Here is a 27,670-nt window from a genome sequence, read left to right as displayed (position 1 = left end):
CCTGTGGGGGGAAACTGGAGCACCCGGAGGAAATGCACGCAGACACGGGTAGAACGTGCAGACTCCACACAGACAGTAACCCAAGCCAGCCAGGAATCGAACCCAAGTTCCTGGCACTGTGAAGCAACAGTGCTAACCACTGTAGCCATCTGGGATGGCCACTTTCAGCATATAAAATGGACACTCGCAGAGCATACAGGGAAAAATGGACAATGCAAAATAATAAGCAGGCACAGAGCATGAATGTGTATTTAGAAAACAGACTGCAAAACTCTTGGCCGATTTGCACATTGATGGCCCATCTCCGATGAACGAAAGACTAGTGCTCAGGTAGCCGATACCGTCCCAGACATTCTGGCGCCACTACCTCAGCAAGAAGATACACACAAAGCAAGGCCAACTGCCACTTAGGACATGCCCAGCCATGATGCCACCCGCCCCTTTATTGGCTCAGATCGATGGCGTTGATCGAGAAGCTGCCCAATTGATTGGGATCAAGTTTAAGGCCCGTCTAAAAGAGCGTGAAGGCCCGTCTAAAAGAGCGTGAAGCCCCCCCCCCCCCCGAGTGTAAGAAGGAACCCCCGCCATGTGTTCACTCTCTTGGAATCGGTTCTCAACTGGAGTGACCCTTCCACCTGCACCACCAGAAGCAAGTAAGTTCAAGGTCAACGCTCGCGACCAGACGGACGACCATTGCTATACTCCTGCTACTTCTTCGAACCCAACAGCCTCAGATCCGAACAACGGCCACTGTTCCTCTGACTTGCATGGGCACCCGAAGTTAAGTATAGGTGTTAGTGATAGGCATGGTTTAGCCTGTAGTGTTATTGTGCATGAGTAAATCATACTGTGTGTAAATAAAGTATCATTGACTTTGAACTAACTAACTGGTGTATTAGCTCTTTGATCGATATTCGGTTGAACCTTGTGGCGGTATCAAGAGATACCTGGCAACTCTGAAAGCATATTCATAATTAAGATTAAGAAAGGCGACCTTATTAATCGCTATATTTATAGCCATTAAAAGATAGCAACACCACTGTTCTACTATGCCGCCCTCCCCTGAGGTGGGGGCTTTATTGTGGGGGATGAGATTATTAGGGCTGAGATTGGATGTCACCAGCTGTTGCCAGGGGGTGGGAGATGCCATGGGCTGGTCTGCCTGGGTGACAAGATTTTCACCACAAGTTTGATTGGTATTGTATTCCTTCTTACTCATAGCCTTGCCTGCGGTGTCCAGACCTTATTGCACAACACCTTTAATATAACAATATTTACATTTTGAGGGATAAAAGCGAAATCTGGTGCGAAAGAAAGTATAATACAGCACAGGAACAGGCCCTTCAGCCTCCAAGCCTACGCCGATTACATGTCCTATTTAGACCAACCGCCTGTATCCTTCTCTACGCCGTCTGTTCATGTGCCTATTCAGATAAGTCTTAAAGGTCGCTAACGTATCTGCCTTGTGCCCCCTTGTAATTGTCATCTCTGCCCTGGGAAATAGTCTCCAACTGTTCACCCTCTCTATACCCCTCAATTTTATAAACTTTGGTTGGGGTTTCATTTAGGCAAGCACTCTTCTAGCAACTCCTGGAAACAACCCAGTTATATTGTTTTTGTCTTTCCTCTGGAAAGAGGTCAAGAAGGTGTGTTCCAATGCCAAACAAGTCTGCACCTCCTGAAGCCAGGCCTAGCCTATTCAGCAGACAAAGAAAGGGAATATTTTCCAGCTTGGAAGCTGGAATACCAGGTCTATTTGCCTTGGCACTAACAGTGATCCATATTCCATATCCTTTTATTAGCATGGCAAGAACACAAGACCACTGTGAGCATGGTTTAAGCGTCACAGTCAGCAACACATTGGTGCAATCAACTGAACACTAGTAGCAATTTCTGAAGGCCACATCTCTTTTTGTGTTGATGGAAAGGCTGTCAACATCAACTAGTTGTTATGATCTAGCATTCAATGCCTGAAAGGGTGGAGGTGCAGATTCATCAACTTTCAAAGGGACAAACACTGGAAAAGGAAACATTTGCAGGGTTATAGGGAAAGTGCAAAAGAGGAGACTAGCATTTAAGAGGTAACACATGCAGAATGGATCTAATGACCTTCTCCTGTGGTGTAGGATTCTATAAATCTATGTACTCCGTTTGATTTACATGCACATTAATCAGCAACTTAAATGGTACATCTTTGAAACCATCAAGCCATTATCTCCAACATCGTTAGCAGCCTCATTTCCTCCGGGTGCCTTCCCCCTACATCTTCTAATCTCAGTCTCCCATCCCCGGACAGCCCGCTTTTACCTATTTCCCAAAATCCACAAAAAGGACTGCCCCGGCAGTTCGTGGGCCCTAACCACATTCTATTCACCATGGATGTGCAATCCCTCTACACCTCCATCCCACACCAAATGGCCTGAGAGCTCTTTGTTTCTTTCTCGAAAAGAGGCCGGACAATTCCCATCCACCACCACTCTCCTCCGCCTGGCTGAACTCATTCTATCTCTCAACAACTTCTCCTTTAACTCATCTCACTATCTCCAAATCAAAAGTTTAGCAATGGGTACCCGCATGGGTCCTAGCTACGCTTGCCTTTTTATGGGGTATGTGGAACATTCCTTGTTCCAGGCCTATCCGGGCCCCCTGCCACAACTCCTTTACCGATACATTGATGACTATTTTGGTGCCGCGTCATGCGCTCACCTCGACCTGGAAAAATTAATCAACTTCGCTTCCAGTTTCCACCCCTCCATCACTTTCACCTGGTCCATCTCAGACACTTTGCTTCCCCTTCTTGGTCTTTCTGTCTCCATTTCCAGCAATATCCACTAATATCCACTACAAGCCCACTGACTCCCACAGCTTTCTGGACTACAGCTTTTCACACCCTATACCCTGTAAGGACTCCATTCCTATCCCTCTCTCTCAACTCCTCAACCTCCATTGCATTTGTTCCGATGATGTCACTTTCCAAAATGGTGCTTTGAAAATGTGTTCCTCCTTCCTCAACCGTGATTTCCCACCTACAGTTGTGGACAGGGCCCTCAAAAGTGTGTGGTCCATCTCCCGCGCCACTACCCTCGCCCCTCCAGCTTCGTGAAGGGCAGGCAGCTCACGAGTAATATAAGACAACTGTTGAATGTGGCGATTAATTCGTCGAGAGCTCTGGTGTCCATGGATGCGGAGAAAGCCTTTGATCGGTTGGAGTGGCGGTACTTGTTTGAAGTTTTGGGAAGGTTATGGGCTGAGTTTTGTGGCATGGGTGCGGTTGCTGTATGTGGCGCCAAGAGCGAGGGTGAGGACAAATGATATGAGCTCACGAGGCTCTGACTTACACAGGAGTACGAGGCAGGGGTGCCCGCTGTCGCTGTGCTCTTTGCGCTGGCCATAGAGCCATTGGCGATGGATCTCAGGGGGTCGGCAGAGTGGCAGGGGATAATGACGCAACAGAGGGAGCATTGAGTGTCGCTCTTGCTGTATATTTCGGATCCGTTGGAGAGTATGGGAAGGATTATGGGCCTGTTGGTGAGGTTTGGAGGGTTTTCGGGATACAAACTGAATGTAGGGAAAAGCGGGATATTCCCAGTGAATGAGCTGGCACAGCGGGCTAATTTAGGGGGGATGCCATTTACGGTAGCGAGGGATAGGTTGAGGTACTTGGGGATTCAGGTAGCGAGGGAATGGACGGGGCTCAAAGTTGAACCTAACAAAGCTGGTGGAGGAGGCCAGGGAGGATCTTAAGAGGTGGGATGCACTGCACTTCACGTTGGCGGGGAGGGTCCAAGTGGTGCAAATGAATTGTGTATACAGGAGGTGGAGGGAAGTGGGGCTGGTCAAGGTAAGGGATTTGTATTTGGAGGAAAGGGTTTGCCAGTCTGGTGGAGCTAAGGGAGAGGGTAGAGCTGCCAAGGGGTAGTGAGTTCAGGTATCTACAGGTTAGGGGCTTTGCACGAAAGGTCTGGAAGGGGTTCCCTCGATTGCCGGGATACACCCTGCTGGAGCAACTGTTGCTTCCGGATGTGGAAGGGGAGGGAAGAAGTGGGGATATATATAAGTGGCTGGGGGAACAGGGAGACGAGTGGGTGATGAAGATCAAAGAGAAATGGGAAGTGGAGATCAATTGGGGAGTATGGAGTGAGGCACTGCGAAGGGTAAACGGGACCTCCTCTTGTGCAAGGATGAGGCTGATACAGTTTAAGGTGGTGCACAGGGTGCATATGACACAGGCGAGAATGAGTGGGTTCTTTCAGGGGAGGTAGATTAGTGTGAGACGTGTGAGCGGGGGCCAGCGAATCAGGTTTTGGGGCTGTGAAAAATTGGGAAGATTCGGGCAGGAGTGTGCACGGTCTTAGCCAGGATAGTGGAGGAGGGTGTGGACGATATTTGGTGACAATATTTGGGGTTTCAGAGAAGCTGGAACTCATGGAGAGGAGGAATGCCGGTGTTTTGACCTTCGACTCTCTGATTGCACGGCGACGAATTTTGCTGGAGTGGAGGTCAGCATCACCATCAGGGGATAGCAGCATGGTTGGGTGACCAGTATGACTTCCTGCGGTTAGAGAAGTTAAAGTATGAGTTAAGGGGCTCAGCAGGGGAGTTTGAGAAAAGGTGGGGGATGTTTGTGACCGTGCTTGAGGAGCTGTTTGTCGCGGGGGGGGGGGGGTGAAAAAGGAGAAATCTGTACAAACTGTATAGTTGATTGTTGGAAATAATGTTTCCCGGGATGTTTATTTGCTGTAACCTACATTGATACAAGTCTGAATAAAATGCTTTTTAAAAAAGAAAAGAAATAACATTAAGTAGCAAAAAGCAGCAGAAATATTGTTTTCATAATAATAATAATCTTTATTGTCACAAGTAACACCCTAATGAAGCTACTGTGAAAAGCCCTAGTCGCCATATTCCGGGGCTTGTTCGGGTACACAGAGGAAGAATTCAGAATGTCCAAATTACCTAACAGCACATCTTTCGCGACTCCTGGAAGGAAACCGGAGCATCCGGAGAAAACCCACGCAGACACAGGGAGAACGTACAGTCACCACACAAACAGTGACTCAAGCCGGGAAGTGAACCTGGGACCCTGGTGCTGTGAAGCAACAGTGCTAAATACTATGCTACCATCATATATTTGGATTTCTAACACAGCAATGCGGAAAAAGGAAAGAGGGGAGATTGTGGTGTGTATTATTTAATCTCCTGAAGTAACCATTATCATAGAATCCCTACAGTGCTGAAGGAGGCCATTCAGCCCATCGAGTCTGCACCAGCCTGTGAAACAGTACTCCACACATGTCCACTCTCCTGCCCTATCCCCTTTTTTAATTAATAATTTTTTTGATGTACATTTAGAGTACCCAATTAATTTTTTTCCAATTTAAGGGGCAGTTTAGCGTGGCCAATCCACCTACCCTGCACATCTTTGGGTTGTGGGGGCAAAACTCACGCAAACACGGGGAGAATGTCCAAACACCACAGGGACTGTGACCCGGGGCCAGGACCGAACCTGGGACCTCGGCGCCTTGAGGCAGAAATACTAACCACTCAGCCACCGTGCTGCCCTCTGCTCTATCCCTTTAACCTAACCTTCATGATAATGATTTTCCTCTAATGTATAGACTGGACATCTCTAAGTCAAAACTGATTAAAGCTTTTCATCTTCGAAATCCTACACTATATGGAAAAAAGTCTGGTGATTTTTTTTCTGAAGCGACTGAAAGTAGTTCAAGTGGAATGGCCCATTTTGAAACAATTACTATATTTAAAGGTACTCAAAACAAATCCCCTCCACTTAAGCAAACTCAGTCAATTCCTTCATAATAACCAGACACTGGCAACATTACAACAAGAATTGAAGCTCAGAATGTTTTACCTTCCAATTTGCAAAATAAATTTATAAAAGATTACCTGGCAAGAAACAATGTTTCATATTTACGGACATAAAATTGAAATGGGCAGTCTAGGACCTGGAACATGGTTGCTGGTGTTTGATTTAGATTTTTAAAATTTTCAAACCAATAAGTTGCACCTAAAATCATGCACTTATCACCTGTCCCTTCCACTGTAATAATCTTTATTAGTGTCACAAATAGGTTTACATTAACACTGCAATGAAGTTACTATGAAAATCCCCTAGTCGCCACACTCAGGCGCCTGTTCGGGTATGTTGGAGGAATAATTCAGAATGTCCAATACATCTCTTTACAATACAATACATATCAAGCATATCTTTCGGGACTTGTGGGAGGAAACCGGAGCACCCGGAGGAAACCCACGCAGACATGGGGAGAACGTGCAGACTCCGCACAGACAGTAACCCAAGCCAGGAATCGAACCCAGGTTCCTGGCGCTGTGAAGCAACAGTGCTAACCACCGTGCTACTATGCCACCCCCCACCCCCTACCCCGGAGGCGGGGGCTTTATTGTGGAGGGGTGAGATTATTAGGGATGGGATTGGGTCCCACCACGTTGCCAGGGGGTGGGATTTGCCATGGGCTGGCCTACCTGGGTGACAAGATTTTCACCACTGGTTCAATTGGGTCCACTTCCTGAGCCAAGCCAGGAATCAAACCTGGGTCCCTGACAACAACCACTGTGCTACAGTGTCACCCTACTTTTATAAGGATGTCCTCAAATAAATTCCTAAAGAATGCAAGGAAAGATACCATAAGCTGTATAAGTAAATCTTTGACGCTATGAAAGAGTTCACTTCTATGTCGAGTATAAAATGTGAACTGTGGTATAGGAGGACCCATTTCTGTTCATTGGTAAACATGTGTGGCCTATTCTATGGCGGTGTATCTTAAACATCCATGCAGCTTCGTGAGAACACAGCCTGAAACACCCACTTGATCACATGCCTGAGGTACAAGGCAAGTATAATCCTAAACGTGTAACTTGGAGCGGAAAAATTGAGACCAACGTCTATTGCAAATACAGTAAATCCCCATGTTAAGCTTCCTCATTCAATATTGTTTCACTTTGGTAGCACAATATATCGGGCTTAGGCAAATAGGTTATCCATGAAGGCCCTGCCTTCTCAACCTTTCTCCTTGCCCGAAGTGTGCTGATCCTCAGGTTAAATCACCAGTCAGTCTCTCCCTCAAAGCAGAAAGCAGCCTATGGTCATCTGGGACTATGGCGCTTGACCTTTTTTTAATTATAGGGCTGGTATGTACACTTAGCATCGGAACTTTCACTGCAGTGTTGTTTTGCGCCAGGGCTGTCTTCCCTATTTTGGATGGCATCTCCTTCTCCCCCGAACTCTTTCCCACTCAGAGACTCTCTCGCTCAACACTTCCCTCCCGAATCCCCCCCGATCGCAACTCCTCTTGTGCTCTCTGCTGGGGAGAGAGAAGTGGCTTGATTAAAACAAGTAGCAAGAGTTAGCAGATTTTATTGTATTTTTTAACTAATGTTTGAGAAGTGGTTTCATTTTTAAAAAAAATAAACATTTTATTGAGGTATTTTTTGGTATTATAACAACACAATAAACAATGTACAAGAAACTACAAACAGTGCAAAAGCCGTCTCCCTCCCTTACAGGTCCCATCTTTATTAACCCCTACTCGAAGCTAAACTAACCCCCCCCCCCCTTCTGCTGACGATTAATTTTCCGCGAAGAGGTCGACGAATGGTTGCCACTTCCGGGCGAACCCTAACAGTGACCCTCTCAAGGCGAACTTAATTTTCTCCAGAGAAAGCTAGCCATGTCTGACAGCCAGGTCTCCGACTTCGGGGCTTTGAGTCCCTCCAAGCTCATAGTATCCGTCTTCGGGCTAACAGGGAAGTAAAGGCCAGAACGCCTGCCTCTTTCTCCTCCTGGATTCCTGGGTCTTCCGACTTCCGGAAAATCGCCACCTCTGGACTCAGCACCACCCTTGTTTGTAACACCGTGGACATGACATCTGCAAACCCCTGCCAAAATCCCCTAAGCTTCGGACATGTCCAGAACATGTGGACATGGTTCGCTGGCCCTCCTGCACATTTTGCCCACCTGTCTTCCACCGCAAAGAATCTGCTCATCCGGGCCACTGTCATGTGAGCCCGGTGAATGACCTTGAATTCTATCAGGCTGAGCCTGGCACAAGTTGTGGACGCATTGACTCTACTCAACGCGTCTGCCCATAGACCACCCTCTATCTCTCCTCCCCAGCTCCTCCTCCCACTTGCGCTTCAGCTCTTCGGTCTGCGTCTCCTCTGACCCCATAAGTTCCTTGTAAATGTCCGAGACGTTCCCGTCTCCTACCCACCCTCTGGAAACTACCCTGTCCTGAATCCCCCTTAGCGGTAGGAGTGGGAAGGTTGACACCTGTTTACGTAGGAAGTCCCGCAGCTGCAGATACCTGAATTAGTTTCCCCTTACCAACCCAAACTTCTCCTCCAGCGCCCTCATACTCGTAAAACTCCCCTCTATAAGCATATCCCCCATCCTCTCAATCCCTGCTCTCCGCCATATCCGGAACCCCCCATCCATACTTCATGGGGCAAACCGATGATTATTAGATTGGGGACCAGACTGATGCTCCCTCTGCTCCCACATCTCCTCCATTGCCCCCAGACTCTCGGGGCCACCACCACCATCACGGGGCTTGTAGAGTAGTGTGCCAGCGGGAACGGCAGAGGCGCAGTTACCAACGCCCCCAAACTGGTGCACTTGCATTAAGCCGCCTACTTACGCTTCCATGCCGACCTCTCCCCCACCATCCACTTCCTGATCATGGCTAGATTCGCTGCCCAGGAATAGTTACTAAAATTTGGCAGCGCCAGCCCTCCCTCTCCCCTACTCTGCTCAACCTTCCTTGCCCGCCCAAACAAAGCCAGAGATCACTTTGTTGACCCGTTGAAAAAAGGACACCGGAATAAAGATGGGGAAACATTGAAACATGAACACGAATCTTGGGAGGACCGTCATCTTCAATGTCTGCACCCTACCAGCTAATTACAACGGGAGCGTGTTCCATCTCCGAAAATCGCCCTTCGTTTGGTCTACTGGCCGGGCCACATATAATTTATGCAGCCGGTCCCATACCCGCGCCACTTGAATGCCTAGGTACCTAAATTTTCCCCCTACTAATCTAAACGGCAGCTCCCCCAATCGCCTCTCCTGTCCCCTTGTCTGGACTGCAAACATCTCACTTTTCCCCATATTTAGCTTATACCCCGAAAACCGGCCAAATTCCCCTAGAATCCTCATGATTTCTTCCATCCCCTCTAATGGGTCTGATAGACAGAAGCAGGTCCTCTGCATAGAGCGAGACTCTGTGCTCCACACAACACAACACCACCCCCCACCCCTCCGGACCAGCCCCTCCCAATTGCCAACAGCTCTATAGCTAGCTCGAACAGTGGGGAGAGGGGGCAACCCTGTCTCCCCACTGCAGTCTAAAATAGTCCGATGTTGTCCTATTCGTCCGTACACTTGCCACAGGAGCCTGATACAGCAACCTGACCCAGTCAGTAAAGCCCTACCCAAATCTGAACCGTCCCAGGACCTCCCACAGATAATCCCATTCTACTCGATCAAAAGCCTTTTCTGCGATCATTACCTCCACCTCCCTACCTTCTGGGGCATTATGATCACATTTAACGACCGTCTTACATTAGCCACCAACCACCTACCCTTAACAAACCCCGTCTGGTCCTCCCCAATAACGTCCGGAACACAATCCTGGAGGACAAAATTTTGGCCAGCAGTTTAGCGTCCATATTCAACAGGGATATCGGCCATTGGGACCCACACAGCTCTGGGTTCTTGTCCTGCTTCAGAATCAGCAAAATCGTGGCCTGTGACATTGTCGGGGGCAGCACCCCTCTTTCCCTTGCCTCATTGAACATCCTCATCAACACCGGCCCCAATATCCCAGAGAACTTTTTATAAAACTCCACTGGGTACCCATCTGGCCCTGGCGCCTTACCCGCCTGCATGGCCTTCAGACCCTCCACTATCTCTTCCAACGATCGGGTCCCCAGCCCTTCTACCAGCTCCCCATTCACCTTTGGGAAATCCAGCCCCCCCCCCCAAAGAAGTGCCTCATCCCCTCCGGCCCCGTAGGGAGTTCTGACCTGTACAGCCTACTGTAGAAATCCCTAAACGCCTTATTCACCCCTGCTGAAGAAGCCCCTGCTGAAGAAGCGGTTTCATGTATGATTGAAGGAATGTGCAGAATTTCAACTTCCAGGGTTCAACGCTTTAATCTTTTTCCAACAAAAAGGTCCTTCAGAACAGGACAGCATGGTAGCACAGTGGGTAGCACTGTTGCTTCACAGCACCAGGGTCCCAGGTTTGATTTCTGGCTTGGGTCACTGTCTGCGCGATGTCTGCACGTTCTCCCTGTGTCTGTGTGGGTTTCCTCCCACAGTCCCGAAAGATGTGCTGTTAGGTAATTTGGACATTCTGAATTCTTCCTCTTTGTACCCGAACAGGCGCCGGAATGTGGCGAGTTGAGGCTTTTCACAGTAACTTAATTGCAGAATTAATGTAAGCCTACTTGTGGCAACAAAGATTATTAAAAAAAGATTAAAAACTCAACTACAGCTTTTACACTGAATTGATCAGATTTTACAATCAAAGTAGTTGCACTTTTCAAAAACAGAAATAGAACTTTAAGCAAAGAAATACGGTATAGCCTCAAAAATGCTTTGTCAGCTGAAGAATTCACAGAACAATCATAGAACATACACTGCAGAAGAAGTCTGCACCGGCCCTTGGAGAGAGCATCCTACTTAAGCCAAGTTATTCCCATAACCCAGTAACCCTACCTAACGTTTTGGACACTTGTGGGACAATTTAGCATGACCAATCTACCTAACCTGCACATCTTTGGACTGTGGGAGGAAACCGGAGCACCCGGAGGAAACCCATGCAGAGACGGAGAGAAAGTGCAAACTCCACACAGTCACTCGAGGCTGGAATTGAACCCGAGACCCTGGAGCTGTGAGGAATCAGTGCTAACTAACGTGCCACCGAATTGGATGTCAACTTATTTGCATTTTTGCACAAAAAATATTGGATTGTCTTATATGACTGCTGCAATCTACAGTACTAAAAAGTATAACTATGTGTAATGTTTTAATAGCTGAAAAGGTTTCCTTAGATCCTGTGGATTTCTGAAATTAGATATGAGGCTGCAGGTTCATCCTGTATGGAAAAATCCTTTCTTTTGCAGGTCCTTTCTGTTCAAGGCTGAACATTTGCAACCACCTTCAGCCAGATGTACCTAGCGGATGATCCATCTTGGCCTCCTGAATGTAGTGTCATCCCATCCACCCCCTCTTAAACAGGGGCTGTTTAGCACACTGGGCTAAATCGCTGGCTTTGAAAGCAGACCAAGGCAGGCCAGCAGCACAGTTCGATTCCCATAACAGCCTCCCCGAACAGGTGGCAGAATGTGGCGACTAGGGGCTTTTCAGTAACTTGATTTGAAGCCTACTCTTGACAATAAGCGATTTTAATTTCATTTCATTTCCCACCCCCATCCAGGCTCTCTCCTATCCTAACCCTCCCCAAAAAAAAATCCTCAACCCACTCATCCATCCTCTCTGCCCACCCATCCCATCCCAATGCTCCCCTTCCATTCCCCTCTCTCTCACCTTCCTCTTTCACATTCACCACGTCCACCACCACCATGTCCGGGCCGAAGGGGGAGATCTTCCTCTCGGTCACCCCCGAGGGCACAACATCGGGTTTGGGCCCGAATTTGCGGGGATAATAATCCCCGCTCAGGTAACGAGACGTGTCTTCCGCCATCTTCGGCCGCCGGCTTCGCCCCGCCCCCACCGGCAGCTTAAAGCGGGGCCTCCCCTCAAGCACATCAGCCAGTCACTGTGAACAAGAAAGACCAGCAGATGCAGCAAATAAACACCTCATTCGCACTGAGTCCATCTGACCGAAATAAGACCGTCTGCATTTTATCCACAATCCCTTTAAAATTGAATTATGATCTACAGACAGAAAATGTGCCAAGAACTATTTTGTGTTTAATGTGTTACTTGACAAACCAGCAGAATGGGATTGTTCAGCCAACTAGTAATTGATAACTGGGATAAGGACAGCTAACCGTCAAATTTGTTTGGGTTTGGCAGTAATCCTCCTCAGCTTGGAAATTACCCTGAGGGGATGCAGCAGGAATGGGGAGCTGGCTGGATCTGTGATCATATTATAAATAATACTGTGAGTGCCACAAACATACATTAGTTCAAACTAGTAAAAGGGCATTTTTTTATTGGCGGGGGAATGAAGGGACCTTTTTGTGAAGTACTTCATTGTTGGTAAGGTCCTGTTAAAACCGATCACAAAGTCAACTCGTTATTGGACCTGAAGCGGAATCCAGCGCCAGACAAAGTGAAGGGAAAGGCAGGACAGAACTCTGAGCCCAGGCAGGGATTTCGAAATGGTGCAAACGCGTTTCCCCTGGCTGTACGGTGCCCCGCACGGCCCAGAGGAGTGCAGTGCGCAGACTCCGTATCAGCCTCCATGCTGGACTGATTTTGGAAGGTGAGAGCTGGTGAATTGTTAAATGTCAGTCAAATAACCGGATCCAGGGGGTTGGGCATGAATACGTCCCCGGCTTGGCGTATTCAGCAGGTGCTCAGGGCTCAGTGTCTCTAGGTACAGGCAGACGCTAAGGTTTCAGTATCTGCGTGCAGTCAGGTACTGAGAGCTGTGTTTGTGGGTACAGGCAGGTACTGAGAGCTGTGTTTGTGGGTACAGGCAGGTACTGAGAGCTGTGTTTGTGGGTACAGGCAGGTACTGAGAGCTGTGTTTGTGGGTACAGGCAGGTACTGAGAGCTGTGTTTGTGGGTACAGGCAGGTACTGAGAGCTGTGTTTGTGGGTACAGGCAGGTACTGAGAGCTGTGTTTGTGGGTACAGGCAGGTACTGAGAGCTGTGTTTGTGGGTACAGGCAGGTACTGAGAGCTGTGTTTGTGGGTACAGGCAGGTACTGAGAGCTGTGTTTGTGGGTACAGGCAGGTACTGAGAGCTGTGTTTGTGGGTACAGGCAAGTACTGAGAGCTGTGTTTGTGGGTACAGGCAGGTACTGAGAGCTGTGTTTGTGGGTACAGGCAGGTACTGAGAGCTGTGTTTGTGGGTACAGGCAGGTACTGAGAGCTGTGTTTGTGGGTACAGGCAAGTACTGAGAGCTGTGTTTGTGGGTACAGGCAGGTACTGAGAGCTGTGTTTGTGGGTACAGGCAGGTACTGAGGCTCAGAGTACCTGCGTACAGCAGATACTGAGGGCTCAGAGTACCTGCGTACACCAGATACTGAGACTCAGTGTTTGTGGGTACAGGCAGGTACCGAGGGCTCAGTGTATCTGGGTACAGCAGATACTGAGGGCTCAGTGTTTGTGGGAACAGGCCGGTACCAAGGGCTCAGGGTATCTGCATACAGGCAGGTACCGAGGGCACAGGGTATCTGCATACAGGCAGGTACCGAAGGCTCCGTGTATCTGGGTACAGCAGATACTGAGGGCTCAGTGTTTGTGGGTACAGGCGGGTATCGAGGGCTCAGTGTATCTGCATGCAGGCAGGTACTGAGGGCTCAGTGTATCTGGGTACAGCAGATACTGAAGGCTCAGTGTTTGTGGGAACAGGCAGGTACCGAGGGCTCAGGGTATCTGCATACAGGCAGGTACCGAGGGCTCAGGGTATTTGCATACAGGCAGGTACCGAGGGCTCTGTGTATCTGGGTACAGCAGATACTGAGGGCTCAGTGTTTGTGGGTACAGTGGGTCTCGAGGGCTCAGTGTATCTGCGTGCCGGCAGGTACTGAGGGCTCAGTGTATCTACGTGCAGGCAGGTACTGAGGTTTCAGTGTATCTGCATACAGGCAAGTACCGAGGGCTCAGTGTACCTGCTTACAGGCAGGTACTGAGGGCTGTGTTTGTGGGTACAGGCAGGTACTGACGTTTCAGTGTCCCTAAGTACAAGCAGGTATGAGGGCTCAGTGTACCTGCGTACAGGCAGATACTGAGCATTCAGTGTTTCTGGGTACAGGTAGGTACTGAGGGCTCCGTGTATTTGCGTACAAGCAGGTACTGAGCATTCAGTGTTTCTGGGTACAGGTAGGTACTGAGGGTTCAGTGTATTTGCGTACAGGCAGATACTGAGCATTCAGTGTTTCTGGGTACAGGTAGGTACTGAGGGTTCAGTGTATTTGCGTACAGGCAGATACTGAGCGTTCAGTGTTTCTGGGTACAGGTAGGTACTGAGGGCTCTGTGTATTTGCGTACAGGCAGGTACTGAGGTTTCAGTTTCTTTGGGTACAGGCAGGTACTGAGCGTTCAGTGTTTCTGGGTACAGGCAGATGCTGAGGTTTCAGTGGACCTAGGTACAGGCAGGTACTGAAGGCTCAGTGAATCTGGGTCCAGCAGGTACTGAGGGCTCAGTGTATCTGCGTACAAGCAGGTACTGAGAGTTCAGTGAATCTGGGTCCAGGCAGGTACTGAGGGCTCAGTGTATCTGCGTACAAGCAGGTACTGAGAGTTCAGTGAATCTGGGTCCAGGCAGGTACTGAGGGCTCAGTGTATCTGCGTACAAGCAGGTACTGAGAGTTCAGTGAATCTGGGTCCAGGCAGGTACTGAGGGCTCAGTGTATCTGCGTACAAGCAGGTACTGAGAGTTCAGTGAATCTGGGTCCAGGCAGGTACTGAGGGCTCAGTGTATCTGCGTACAAGCAGATACTGCGAGTTCAGTGTTTCTGGGTACAGGCAGGTACTGAGGGCTCAGTGTATCTGCGTACAAGCAGGTACTGAGAGTTCAGTGTTTCTGGGTACAGGCAGGTACTGAGGTTTCAGTTTCTTTGGGTACAGGCAGGTACGGAGATTTCAGTGTCTCTGCGTACAAGCAGATGCTGAGGGTTCAGTGTCTCTGGGTACTGGCAGGTACCAAGGGTTCAGTGTATTTGAGTACAGGCAAGTACTGAGGGCTCAGTGTACCTGCGTACAGGCAGGTACTGAGGGCTGTGTTTGTGGGTACCGGCAGGTACTGATGTTTCAGTGTCCCTGCATACAAGCAGATACTGAGGGCTCAGTGTTTCTGGGTACAGGCAGGTATTGAGCGTTCAGTGTATCTGCGTATAGGCAGGTACCGTGAGCTCAATGTATCTGCGACAGGCAGGTAATGAGGTTTCAGTGTCTCTGCGTACAGGCAGGTACTGAGGGCTCAGTGTATCTGCATACAGGCAGGTGCTGAGGGTTCGGTGTCTAGGTACAGGCAGGCACTAAGATTTCAGTATCTGGGCACAGGCAGGTACTGAGGGTTCAGTGTATTTGCGTACAGGCAGATACTGAGGGCTAAGCGTATTTGCGTACAGGCAGATACTGAGGGCTGTGTATTTGCGTACAGGCAGGTACCGAGGGCTCAGTGTATTTGCGTACAGGCAGATACTGAGGGCTGTATTTGCGTACAGGCAGGTACTTCCAGTTGTGGTTAGGGGATAAGGATTGTCTGACCACTGATTGGCGAAGTTAGCCATACAGTGGGACAGCAATAACTCCTACTTGTGCACTGTCATTGTTCCTGGCTTTAATGCAAGATAATCAGATTCAAGACAGGGATTATTCATAATGTGTGAAATTGTTCTTTTTCTCTTGTGTATTGTAGATAATGAATTTATTCTTGTGACATTACATTGAGTTCTATTACATTGAGTTTTACCCGGCTCTTTATTTTGTAGCGACTATGTGGTATGCATTTATAAATTATAACAACACAAGATGCTAAATGCCAAGTAGGAATTGAGAAGAATGTTAGGGGTGGTGGGTTAAAGTAGTCAAAGAAAAATCTTTTCATAGAATCATAAAATTTACAGTGCAGAAGGAGGCCATTCGGCTCATCAGGTCAGCACCGGCCTTTGCAAAGAGCACCCTACTTAAGCCCACGCCTCCACCTCATCCCAGTAACCCCACCTTTTCAATTCATTTTCACCTAATCTTTTGGACACTTAAGGGGTAATGTAGCAGAGCCAATCCATCTAACCTGCACATCTTTGAGAGTGGGAGGAAACCAGAGCATCCGGAGGAAACCCACACTGACACTGGGAGAAAGTGCAAACACCACACAAGACAGTCACCCGAGGCCAGAATTGAACCCAGGCCCTGGAGCTGTGGGGCAGCAGTGCTAACCACTGTGCCACCCAATGATGAGGATGTTCTTGAAGGTGGTGAGGTTAGAGAATGTTTCAGGTTTAGGAAGGAAATTCAGTGGAGCCAGATTGTGAATGCTTGAAGTCACTGATGCTTGAGGTGGGGTAAGAAACCAAATAGAGCACAGTTGGAAAAACAGATTGCAAGATGACTGGGCTGGACAAGGCATTCAGATGTAAAAGACCATGAACAGATTTATAAGTAAGAAAATAAATTTCAATATCAGAGCTTTGGGAGCTGTGTAGCCTGTTTAATTAAATGAGCAGTAGTTGGCTCCAGGCACAATGTAAATGACAAAGTTGGAGCTTGTCTTGGGGTTAACTGAAGAGTTGGTGAGAACAACATTTACATAGTTGCACATTCGAAGTGAAATTTGACGCTTGGCTCAGGTTTGAAGACCATACCATGGTTGCACACTGTTCAACTTGAACAAGCTGACTGTGAGGGAGAGTAAGAGCAGAGGTTAAGATGTAAAGTTTCTGGTGGGTTTATTTGTGTCCTCACAGCAAAGATAATGACAATTTTTTCTTCAATAGGGAAAAGTTTAAGAGCATTGTTTGTGTATTAAGGAGTAACTGGAGCCAAGAGAAGGCCTTATCCATTAATTCATCATCCAGCAAGAGCAAGGAGGAGTTTGCTACGCAGTTTTATTGAATTGGTTGTATAAATAGATGAGAAACGCTGGAATCATGAAAGGAAAATTGTTAAATAGATTGAGAGAATTGTAAGTTCTGTTGGATGGGCACAATGAGCACCCTCCGGTGCATCTATTATGTGACATGCCTGTTTATTTTAATAAATCACTGGCTGCTTTAGAAGATATGGAATTAAGTGTAGAGAAATTTGCTTTTCCATATAATTAACGACATTGTAAGTTACTCAACTGGTCCTGTTTGAAAGACGTCCATCATAACATCAGGATCTAAGGAATGCTGTGATCCTTGATGGGAAAAAGGATTAATGGTTGAATAAAAACAGACTTTGATACTGATTTGTTATGGCATATTCTAGTTTAGTGTTTTGACCATCAAGTCATACTCCAATTAAATTGTCTCACTGCTGCTTTTGGTATATCTGCAGAGAATTAACCTAGAGTAATCTGCTTTTGTTTTCTCTCAACTTCACCATAGGAGATTATGTTCATTGATAGAACATAGAAAAATACAGCACAGAACAGGCCCTTCAGCCCACGATGTTGTGCCAAACTTTTGTCCTAGATTAAGAAGAAATTAATCTACACCCCATCATTCTACCGTAATCCATGTACCTATCCAATAGCCGCTTGAAGGTCCCGAATGTTTCCGACTCAACTACTTCCACAGGCAGTGCATTCCATGCCCTCACTACTCTCTGGGTAAAGTACCTACCTCTGACATCCCCCCTATATCGTCCACCATTCACCTTAAATTGATGTCCCCTGTCATGGTTTGTTCCACCCGGGGAAAAGTCTCTGACTGTCTACTCTATCTAAGATGTGCAGGTTAGGTGGATTGACCGTGCTAAATTGCCCTTTAGTGACCAAAAGATTTAGTGGGGTTACTGGCTTACAGGGATAGTGTGGTGGCGTGAGCTTAAGTTGGGTGTTCTTTCCAAGGACCGGTGGAGACTCGATGGACCGAAATGGCCTCCTTCTGCACTGTAAATTACATGAGTCTATATGAACAATACAGCACAAGAACAGGCCCTTAGGCTCTCCAATCTTGCGCCGATCATGATGCCTGCCTAAAACCTGCTGCACTTCCGGGGTCCATAACCCTCTATTCCCATCCTACTCATTAAATAGTTACGTAATAATTTTTATTGATCAATTGAAAGATACTCAAGGGTGGAAATGTTTACAGGCTGAACTAAGCCACAGGCCAAAGGCTCAGCCAGACTTGAAACTCCAAGTTGATCAGCTGTCGAATGCCAAACAGGGCCAGCTATCTCCAGAAGCAATTCTCGGACGTCACTTGGAGGAAAGGAGGAGGAAGAGAAGGTCTGAATAGAGGAGAGCAGTTAGTGGGATGATAGGGAGCTGAGAAGGATGATTGGGAAGAGTGCCGGCGAGCTAAGACGGGGCCAGCAGCGTTCTTTGGAATTGCTGAGGAGCCAGGTGCAGCAGTATTGCAGCTGTGAAATCACATGGGGGCAAGGTGGTGTAATTAGACACCCAGGTTTCTGTCAGGACTATAATGTTGATCGAGTCATCCATGAAAAGGTCAGGATGCAAGGGTCAAGTTTGCAAAAGTAGCCAGGGTGAGAACCCTGGAAAATCAATGTAATTCACCCTTATCTTGCATTCTTATAACCATCAAAGGAGTATCGCATTAGTCAAATGCCAGTTTGCTTTCTTTTAAAACTGGCAGAGTCAAGATAATAAGTTAGAGCCAGATCTACTACTCTGTGGCACAGTGTTCCATCCGCTCACCAGCCACAGATGCAAATTGTCTTGCAGATCACCATTAGGGAAAAGATGTACATGACAATTAAAAAATCTGTTTTCTCTTATACCTTGTAAGATTAAGTACATAATTAATAATGAACTATTAAATTGCGACCTTTGAAATAGGCTAATATTTTAACTCTTTGGCTTAGTTGGTAGCACTTTCACCTGAATCATAAGATTATGGGTTTATGTATCATTCCACGACTTCAGCACAAAATATCAAGGTTGACATTCCATTGGAATACTGAGAGCATGCTATACTTTCAGAAGTGTCTTCTTTCAGATGAGATTTTAAACGTCCTCTTAGGTGGATGTAAATGATCACAAATAATAAGAGCAGTGGAGTAATTCCTTCTGTCCTGGTCAATAGTTATCCCTCAATCGACTAAAAACAGATCAGCTTTATTACATAGCCTTTTGTGGATGCTTGCTGTGAGAAAGTTACATTTCCTGTATCACAACAGTGACGACAATTCAAAAGCATGTCATTGGCTGTGAAGCACTTTGGGACATCTAAGGACATGAAAGATACAATATAAATGCAAGTCTTTTCTGTACCTTATCACCAGCTGTTTATGGAATCCCCCTGTTAAGAATGACACCTAGAACTATGGAACCATTAGCAAGAAAACTCTTCAAGGGAGTTTTATTTGTGGAGGTTGCAGGAGCAGTTGGAGCATACTGGCTATTTCATAGGATGAATGTCAGTCAAGGTAAGGATAACTGCTACTTCTACCCCAACATCTTCCTTCATAGTTTAGTCACCTATAAAGTAGGACTGATTAACTTTTCTTCAGTGAATTGATTCATTATTTATATTTTCTGCTAAAATATCAGGTTAAAGTACAAAAATAAATGCATTTAGAATCATAGAATGGTGTGATGAAAGCCAATGTATTTATAGGTATTTGGTGTAGTAAGGAATAAAAGCCTGGGTAGTAGTATTTTTAAAGAATCTTGGGTTGAAAGAATTTGGATACTAGGGCTGCAATTAGGCCATCGTAAAAGCTTGGGCAAAAATAATGTTTTTTGGATTAAGGGGATTCCCTGTGGCGTTAATTAGGTTTTAGCTTGGTAAGATGATTTAATTACTGAGGGGAGTCAAGGTGGCAGGCATTTTACAGAAAAGCAGAGTTAGTGGAGTCTTAGTTGGAAATGTGAGCAGATGTCAAGCATCTCAGTTCAGTTAAATGATATGCCTGTAGATAGATTAGCAGTTTATTTCCAGGCAGTTCAGAAGAGTGTAGCTAGATGATGTGCTGGAACAGCTTCTGAAGAAATACAGCCAGTTTCTGGTATTTTCTTTAAAGTAGTGTTGAAAGATCTCTTTCTCAAAGTAGAAAATCCAGACATCTCTGTAATGCAGCGATTCCGGAGTGCCAACTGTATTTAACAGTGGATTGAGCTGAGATTTTTGTTTGAGTAGGAATAAAGAGCAGTTAAAGGTTACTGTATTGATTCGAATCATTTAAGTAATTCTAAGCTATTTTCTGGTGTGATGTTAAAGATATTTTTAATATTGTTAGTAATAAAAGTTTGTTTTTAATGTACCGTATCCCTATTTCTTTGTGAAATCACTCCTGGAGTGAAGTATCTTTTTCTCACAGTCATAGCACACAAAATTAAAATAAAATATTGGGGTTTCTGTCCAGTATCAATACAACAAAGGAGGCCAATTTGCCCATACTGGCTGTGCTGTCCCTTTGCTTCTTCAATGTACCTGGTGCCATTCCATACCTTTTGCCCATAGCCCTACAAATGTTTCCTCTTCAGGTAATACTCATGATTTTGAATACCTATATCAAATTTTCTCTTCTTTTAACAGCCCCAACTTCATTTCATGCCACGACTATTAACGCGTATTGCTGCTTCCCAGCTGCAGATGTTTTCAGTGTCTTGTGAAAATTAACATTCACATTTGACACTGAATCAGAGAATTGTTACAGCGCTAGATGCCATTTGGGCCAGTGTTTGCACCATCTCTCCAAATGAGCAATGCACTTAGTGCATTAGCGTTTATCTTGTCCATTCTTTCTTTTGAATACTTCAATAGAACTGGATTCCACCACACTGTAGCACAGTCTATTCCAGGCCTTAGCCAGTTGCTGCAAGAAGTTTTTCTTTGAAATAGAATATAGAATCCATTCGGCCCATCTAGTCCGCATCGACCCTTGGAAAAAGCATGCTACTTAAACCTATGCCTCCACTCTATCCCAGTAACCCCCCCTAAGGGGCAATTTAGCATGGGCAATCCACCTAACCTGCACATCTTTGGACTATGGGAGGAAACCGCAGCTCCTGATCATAGGGAGAATGTGCAAACTCCACACAATCATCCACCCGAGGCCAGAGTTGAACTGGGGTCTTTGGAGCTGTGAGGGAGTAATGCTAACTACTGTGCCACTGTGTCACTTTTGCTTCTTTTATCAATTACTTTGAATCTCTGTCTTCTCGTTCCTTTGAATAGGAACAGTCTCCCCATCTACTGTCCCGACCCCTCATGATTTTGAATTCCTCTTATCAAATCCATTTTCCATGAGCAAGTTTGCATTTGGCTGATTATTTGTATTCTATTTAATCTCCATGTTATTTGAGGCCAAGTGCAGCTGATTTTTTTTTTCCTCCCCCAGAGTTCAGACATACCGTAAATAGAAGGTTTCCCTCCATTTTGGAAGGTGAGTACTATTTCTTCAGCCCAGGTTAGAAAGATTAGATGGTACTGTAAATGTTTTGGAAGTTTCTAAGCAACTCTTTAGTCCAGTTGGATTTATAAAGTTAGTGTTAAAACAGGATGTTTCTATGGGGAGTAAAACATAAATAAGAGAGCAAATGCAGCTTCATAGAATCCTTACAGTACAGGAGGCCATTTGGCCCATCGAGTCTGCACCGGCCCCTCGTATGAGCACTCTACTCATATCCGCCCTGCCCTATCCCCATAACCTAGCCTACACATCCCTGGACACTAAAGGGCAATTTATCATGGCCAATCCACCTTAACCTGCACATCTTTGGACCGTGGGAGGGAACCAGAGCACCCAGAGGAAACCCAAGCAGACATGGGGAGAATGTACAAACAACACACAACCAATGACCCAAGGCTGGAATTGAACCCGGGTCCCTGGCGCTGTGAGGCAGCAGTGATAACCATTGATGCACTGTGCTATTATGTGCTTGAGCTTGTGTTTACTAGCCAAGTGTTGGACAAGATAGCGACTTAATCTGCACTTTGCAATTAGCACTTGTGTCTGTCTTCTGTACACGTCATGTGACTATGCTCTTCCACTTTTGCTTTAAAACTGTACCAAAAGCCTTTAATGGTGGGGGGAGTGCAAACCAGAGGGACTATTTCCTTATGCTGGCTGATTTCAAGGCCAAAAGTACAGATCATTTTATAATTAGATTCAAAATGTATTTCTTTACAATTTTCAGTTTATTATAAATCCAATGAGTGGGCAGGAATTTATGGAATTCGAGAACAGGATCAGGAAACCTGGTCCAACAAACAGTAAATATGTAAGTACAAAGTCTAAATATATAAAAGCTGGCTTGGGAGGAAGGTAGGAGACCAATGCTTTATAAATACTGGTTTAGGAAACATTGTTCATCTTTTCTTGTTTAAAAATCTTTTCTGTTTATTTTGCAGTTTCTGGGCCTTGAAGTTTTTCTTCTGCTTACGAAGTGTTCGTGTATCTTTGCCTCTGATCCAAGCATCACGATCGGATTCCCATTGTAGCTGCTTCACACCTGGGAAATAACACATGTTTGATAGTGAGTGAGTGAGTAGTGAGCAACCATTAGAGTTCCAAATAAAGCTTCTATAAAAGATAAATTTACATTGTTAGTATCTAGCCACTGGAGAATGAGAGATCTTGACACAATCATGTAAATAAAATCTTTAAGATGTTAAACTGAAGATTTCAAAAATGGAGTACACAAATTTTTGTATGCTGAAGTCCAAAATTACTATTGACTCATAAGTACGTAACCTTTTTCTCTTTATACTGACAGCAGTCACTTACTTGCTTTATCTTTGTTTGCCATTGCGTTTATGCCAATGTTGTCAAACTTTGATCCTGCATTTTCATCCAGCAAATAGCCAAACTGTAAAGAGGACAAAATGTTTAAAGAACTGCAAAACCCATTAAAACAATATTTTTTCACCCTTGTTGCATTAAACAGCACCAGTTATTTCAGTATGGCTTTGTGTTCTAAATAACTTACAAGAAATACTCATACTTCTTGGAAGATGGCAGATTACAAATCAATGAAGCAATTTACACATGCATATTAAATAACTGCCTGAACTATAGTCAAGTGTAGCAGGACTGTTGTAATCTATTAATGTCACCTTAGTTAATTTATGCAAAAGACAGTCTACTACTCACCTCTTCTGCAGCAGCAAACATGTCGGCATCATCCTTGAAACCCTTTTTATGTTTCTTTCCTGGAACAATGTGTACATTTTAGGATATTTAAGAAGTAAATAACCACTAAACAAAATTAATCTCTAGCTTCAGTTTCAGAAATTCACACAAGAATCTAATGCATCGAAAACTCATGAATCACTCAAAAATTCCCTTTAAGTTTCTTATTTATGCTGCACGGAAATAAAAGCGTTTATAAACCAATTCTGCATTTCCATGCAAGTATTGAGGAATAGGATGGTGAGTACTTGGTCAACACAAAATAAACTTAACTACTTCACCCCTTCCCCCACTTTCTCTAAGAGTTAATATAATCCTAAAACATGTATTTACAAATATAGAGGCTCAATATTTTTTTTCTTCCAATGACAGAAGAAAATCAGGCAAGCCAATATTTTAAAAAATGTACATCTCTATGGAAATGTTCTACACTATGGAAGAATTTCACCATTCCGGTGCCACACTCTTCTGAAGGCAATGAATCATGACAACATATGGTTCTATAGATGGTCAGTTATGTTTCCCAAAATACAATTTCCCTTTTTAAAAGTTGAAATGTTGAGTGTCAGTCAGATATCCCCATTACAGCTGAATATACCTCCATCCTCCCCCAATGCAGTAATATTCCTTCAGCACCAACTACATGGTAGTCAGGAAATTGCAGGACTGATCTTAATTCCAGACATTTCTCCTCCCCTCAACCTAGTCCCCACCTGAAAATGTTAATTTTTCTTCCCTCAAGAATCAACTAATGAGTCACAGACTAGGGAATCTAGGACTTCCCTTCTTGTAGAGCTCAAAGTTAAAGCATGTGATAAAATCAGCAAGCTGTGGTTAACATAACAAAAGCAAAATACTGGGTATCCTGGAAATCTGAAATAACAAAATTCTGGAAAATTCCAGCAGGTTGGGCAGTATCTGTGGAGAGAGAAAGAGTTAATGTTGAGTCCTTCTGACTCTTCAGAGCAAATGAGTGGGAAAAATCTAATGTTTTTATGCTGGTTATTCCACCTGCTCCACCCTCTCTCAAAGTAGAAGATCAAGCATAGGTAGGAGCTAGGAGATTCATTGAAGAAATTTTGGGCACAAGACAAAGGAAATGTTAATAATAGTGTTAAGGACTAAAGAAGGTGCTGTTAGTAGCATAAAGGTAATATAGCAGAATTTGTGTTCATAGCAGGACAAAGATCAACGTTCTATGAAAGCCAAACTAACAAGTGACAGGTAGCCCTGTGGGGTGAGGGGCTGCTTTGGGACAAAATATTTGGATTAAAAAAGGGGGGTTGAGATGAAGGAGAGTTCAGTCTGAAGTTGTTGAACTGCCCAGAAGGCTTTAAAGTGCCGAATAAGAAGTGCTATTCCTCCAGTTTACACTGGGCTTCAGTGGAACATTGCAGCAGGCCAAGAACAGACATGTGGGCAAGAGAGAAAGGTGGTGAGTTGAAATGGCAAGCGACAGGAATGTCAGGGGTTATGCTGTGGACTACGTGAAAGTATTCCGCAAAGCGGTCACCCAACCTGCATTTAGTACCCAATGGGAGCAACAAATACAGTAGACAAAATTGATGGAGGTGTAAGTGAAACTCTGCTTCACCTAAAAGGAGTGTTTGTGGCCTTGAACAGACAGTAGGTAAAGAGGCACATGTCGCACTTTCTGTGACTGCCTGGGCAGGAGATGGAGTTGTGGGTGATGTAGGAGTGTATCAGGATGTCATGATGGAGGGAACAGCTGAGCACTCACACGGAATGCTGACTGGGGGAAGGGGCTGAAGGAGATTTGTTTGGTGGTGCCATCATGGTGGAGTTGGTGAAAATACTGAACTTCCAAGATAGAATTAGACCATGAAAGGTAAAACAATTATGGGAGGTGACTGAAGAGACTAATAAAGAACATTTGTGGGCAGGCTTTTGAAGGGTGGCAATGGTAAGATATGTTCCGAATGGTAAGGTGCATATAGCGGAATACTCCCATAAATAGCTATATGGGAGGATGTGTGCTATGCACTGCCGCATAGAATTAGGAGATTGCAGTACTATGTGATGGAGTCTTGGAGTGATATATAAATGAAGATCAAGATTGTGAAACAATATGCTGCAAGAAGGTTGAAACAAATAATAGGGAAATGTGATATCAGTGTAATACAAGATGCAGCTACTGGAATTTAGTGTCAATTAAAGTTTATAGAGGATAGAGCATGAGGAGCAGCAAGGAGAGGTTTGGAGAAGCCAGAAGTGGAAGCAACAAAGACATGAATGTGGCTATTAAGGTAGTGACTTAGCTCAATTCGCCACAAGAACATCATCACTGTTCAATTAGGGAACTATAATCAGCCATGATTCACACTTCAGGTGGTATCCAGTGATTCCTTCCACACAGTCAAATAACATGTTGACACACTGCCAGGCTGCATGGATAAGTAATATCTTAACACTAGTGAAAGCATAATGTGATTCAGGAGAAGTGAAATTAGTGAGAGAGTAAAACTCCCAAAGGTATTTTTCCAACTTTAGAATTATTCTAAAGATACAAGTGTTTTACAAAGCAGAGGGTGTAAAAAAAAAAACAAATGCTAATAAAATTCAAATTCCAAGTAATTTTGTACCTGTAACAAATTTGGCAAAATCCAAGTTGTCTCCTTTTTTCCTTTTACCAGACTTATTACTTTTCTTGATTTCTGCACTGTCAACCTCTATATATTAACATGAAAAAAGTATTTCTGGTTAAATAATTTACACTGAAAAATCTGTTTATTGATTATAGTTTTGTGCAAACAGGAAGTTTGAAAATGCAGTTACCTTCAAATGCTTCTTCAAGATTTGAAAATAAAACAATGTTCAGTGTGTATTATCTCCTAGTTAATTTTCATTTATCAACTTAAGTACCATCAGATTCAAGTAGATGATTTATAAAAGTTAAGATTTTAATAAATACATAGCTTCCCTGTGGAGTTCATCTCATTGATATCAGGATTTTAAAAAGTGCCTATGTTGTAAAGTAAGATTTTTTATGCAATATTACAGCAAGTGTGAATAGTACCTTTTGTATCATCATCTGGTTCATCCATGAATACACCTCCTTCTTCTCCGATCACTTCCTCAAAATCATCCCCATCCAAGCTTCCTAGTGATATCTCTTCATCATCCAAATTATCCATATCCTCATCATCTAGGTCTGAATTGGCTTGCTCTTCAAGTTTCATCACATCTTTTGATGATTTCTGTTTCATATTACTATGAAAATAGTGAACATTTGCATTAAAGAACATTAGCATTCAGCCATTGCCCAACAATAAGAACTGCATGGTTGTAAAATTATCAAATGTAAAAGCATTGTTTTTCCTCTCCAAGCTTTAAAGTATAATAAAACACACTTGAGTTTGTCATCGTATTCTGCTAGAATGCCACGAATTTCTCCCTTATCTAGGGCAGAACGGTAGCACAAATGGCTAGCACTGTGGCTTCACAGCACCAGGGTTCCAGGTTCGATTCCCTGCTGGGTCACTGTTTGTGCGGCGTCTGCACGTTCTCCCCATGTCTGCCTGGGTTTCCTATGAGTGCTCCGGTTTCCTCCCACAGTCCAAGGACGTGCATGTTAGGTGGATTTGGCATGCTAAATTGCCCCTTAGTGTCCAAAAAAGGTTGGATGGGATTATTGGGTTATGGGGATAGGGTGGAAGTGAGGGCTTAAGTGGGTCGGTGCAGACTCGATGGGCCGAATGGCCTCTTTCTTCACTGTTCTAATACTCAACTTGCTGCCTCCATTCTGTATTGTGGATGCAGTGAGACATTTAAAATTCACTTAACAAGTTAGGTAAAATAAACTGAACAAAACTGAAGGGACCTCTGAATTAGAAACTTACAGTTATTGTACATATAAACTCTGCCTTCTTCTACAAGAAATTCCACTGGAATACTGCTAATGTAAGCAAGGGAGAAAATAGATATATAGATCAATTGGACAATATTCATTGGGCTTACAACAAGTCAACAAAAATGTGAGCAGAGATCAGCATTAGCCAGTAGGAGTCCTAGACTGGAAAACTGACATGCAGATCTCTAATGGCAATGGTCATTATTTCCCATCTCTTATCCATCAAGCAGGTTTGGTATTGGGCGGCGTGTTGGCTAGGACTGGGGCCTCATAGCACCAGAGACCCGGGTTCAATCCCGGCCTTGGGTGACTGTGGAGTTTGTGTGGCTACTAGAGCATCAAAGGCTAGGATTCCTATGGCAAGTTAGCTGACCTCCTGACCCCGCAAAGCCTGTCCACCATCTACAAGGCACGTCAGGGGTGTAATGGAATACTCTCCACTTGCCCGATTGAGTGCAGCTCCAACAACACTCAAGAAGCTGACACCATCCAGAACAAAGCAGCCAATTTGATTGCTACCCCTTCCACAAACACTCAATCCCTCCACCACCACCGAACAGTGGCAACCATATGTACCATCTACAAGACGCGCTGCAGGAATTCACCAAGGTTCCAAATCCACAACCACTACCATCTAGAAGGACAAGAGCAGCAGATACCTGGGAACCCCACCACTTGGAGGTTCCACTCCCAAGTCACCACCCCAACTTAGAAATATATCAACATTCCTACACTGTCACTGGGTCAAAATCCTGGAATTCCCTCCCTACCAGTATAGTGAGCATACCTACACAGCAGGGA

At 45.0% G+C, this 27,670-nt stretch overlaps 3 protein-coding genes across 4 annotated transcripts in view; 1 reads left to right on the top strand and 2 right to left on the bottom strand.

Annotated features, from left to right (window-relative positions):
- The window catches only part of slc30a6 (solute carrier family 30 member 6), a 169,408-nt gene extending 157,617 nt beyond the window's left edge, over positions 1 to 11,791 (bottom strand). The window contains 1 exon segment of the mRNA XM_038814568.1: positions 11,593 to 11,791. Coding sequence (XP_038670496.1) covers positions 11,593 to 11,749 — 157 coding nt within the window. The 5' untranslated portion in view covers positions 11,750 to 11,791.
- LOC119975081 (protein CEBPZOS-like) overlaps positions 1 to 22,739 on the top strand; it is a 36,070-nt gene extending 13,331 nt beyond the window's left edge. The window contains exons 2-5 of one of the 2 annotated variants that reach the window (XM_038814589.1): positions 19,144 to 19,287; positions 21,205 to 21,249; positions 22,004 to 22,087; positions 22,218 to 22,739. In XM_038814589.1, coding sequence (XP_038670517.1) covers positions 19,144 to 19,287; positions 21,205 to 21,249; positions 22,004 to 22,083 — 269 coding nt within the window. In that variant the 3' untranslated portion in view covers positions 22,084 to 22,087; positions 22,218 to 22,739. Of the gene's footprint in view, positions 1 to 19,143; positions 19,288 to 21,204; positions 21,250 to 22,003 lie in introns of both variants that reach the window. The other variant, XM_038814599.1, reaches the window with a different exon arrangement.
- The window catches only part of cebpz (CCAAT enhancer binding protein zeta), a 50,217-nt gene continuing 44,532 nt past the window's right edge, over positions 21,986 to 27,670 (bottom strand). Inside the window, 5 exon segments of the mRNA XM_038814556.1 lie at positions 21,986 to 22,318; positions 22,594 to 22,675; positions 22,960 to 23,018; positions 25,602 to 25,688; positions 26,036 to 26,229. Coding sequence (XP_038670484.1) covers positions 22,176 to 22,318; positions 22,594 to 22,675; positions 22,960 to 23,018; positions 25,602 to 25,688; positions 26,036 to 26,229 — 565 coding nt within the window. The 3' untranslated portion in view covers positions 21,986 to 22,175.

Source organism: Scyliorhinus canicula, chromosome 1 (assembly GCF_902713615.1).
Source record: "Scyliorhinus canicula chromosome 1, sScyCan1.1, whole genome shotgun sequence".
NCBI lineage: Eukaryota > Metazoa > Chordata > Chondrichthyes > Carcharhiniformes > Scyliorhinidae > Scyliorhinus > Scyliorhinus canicula.
The sequence above is the reverse complement of the archived record's forward strand: the minus strand, read 5'-3'. Positions and strand labels throughout refer to the sequence as shown.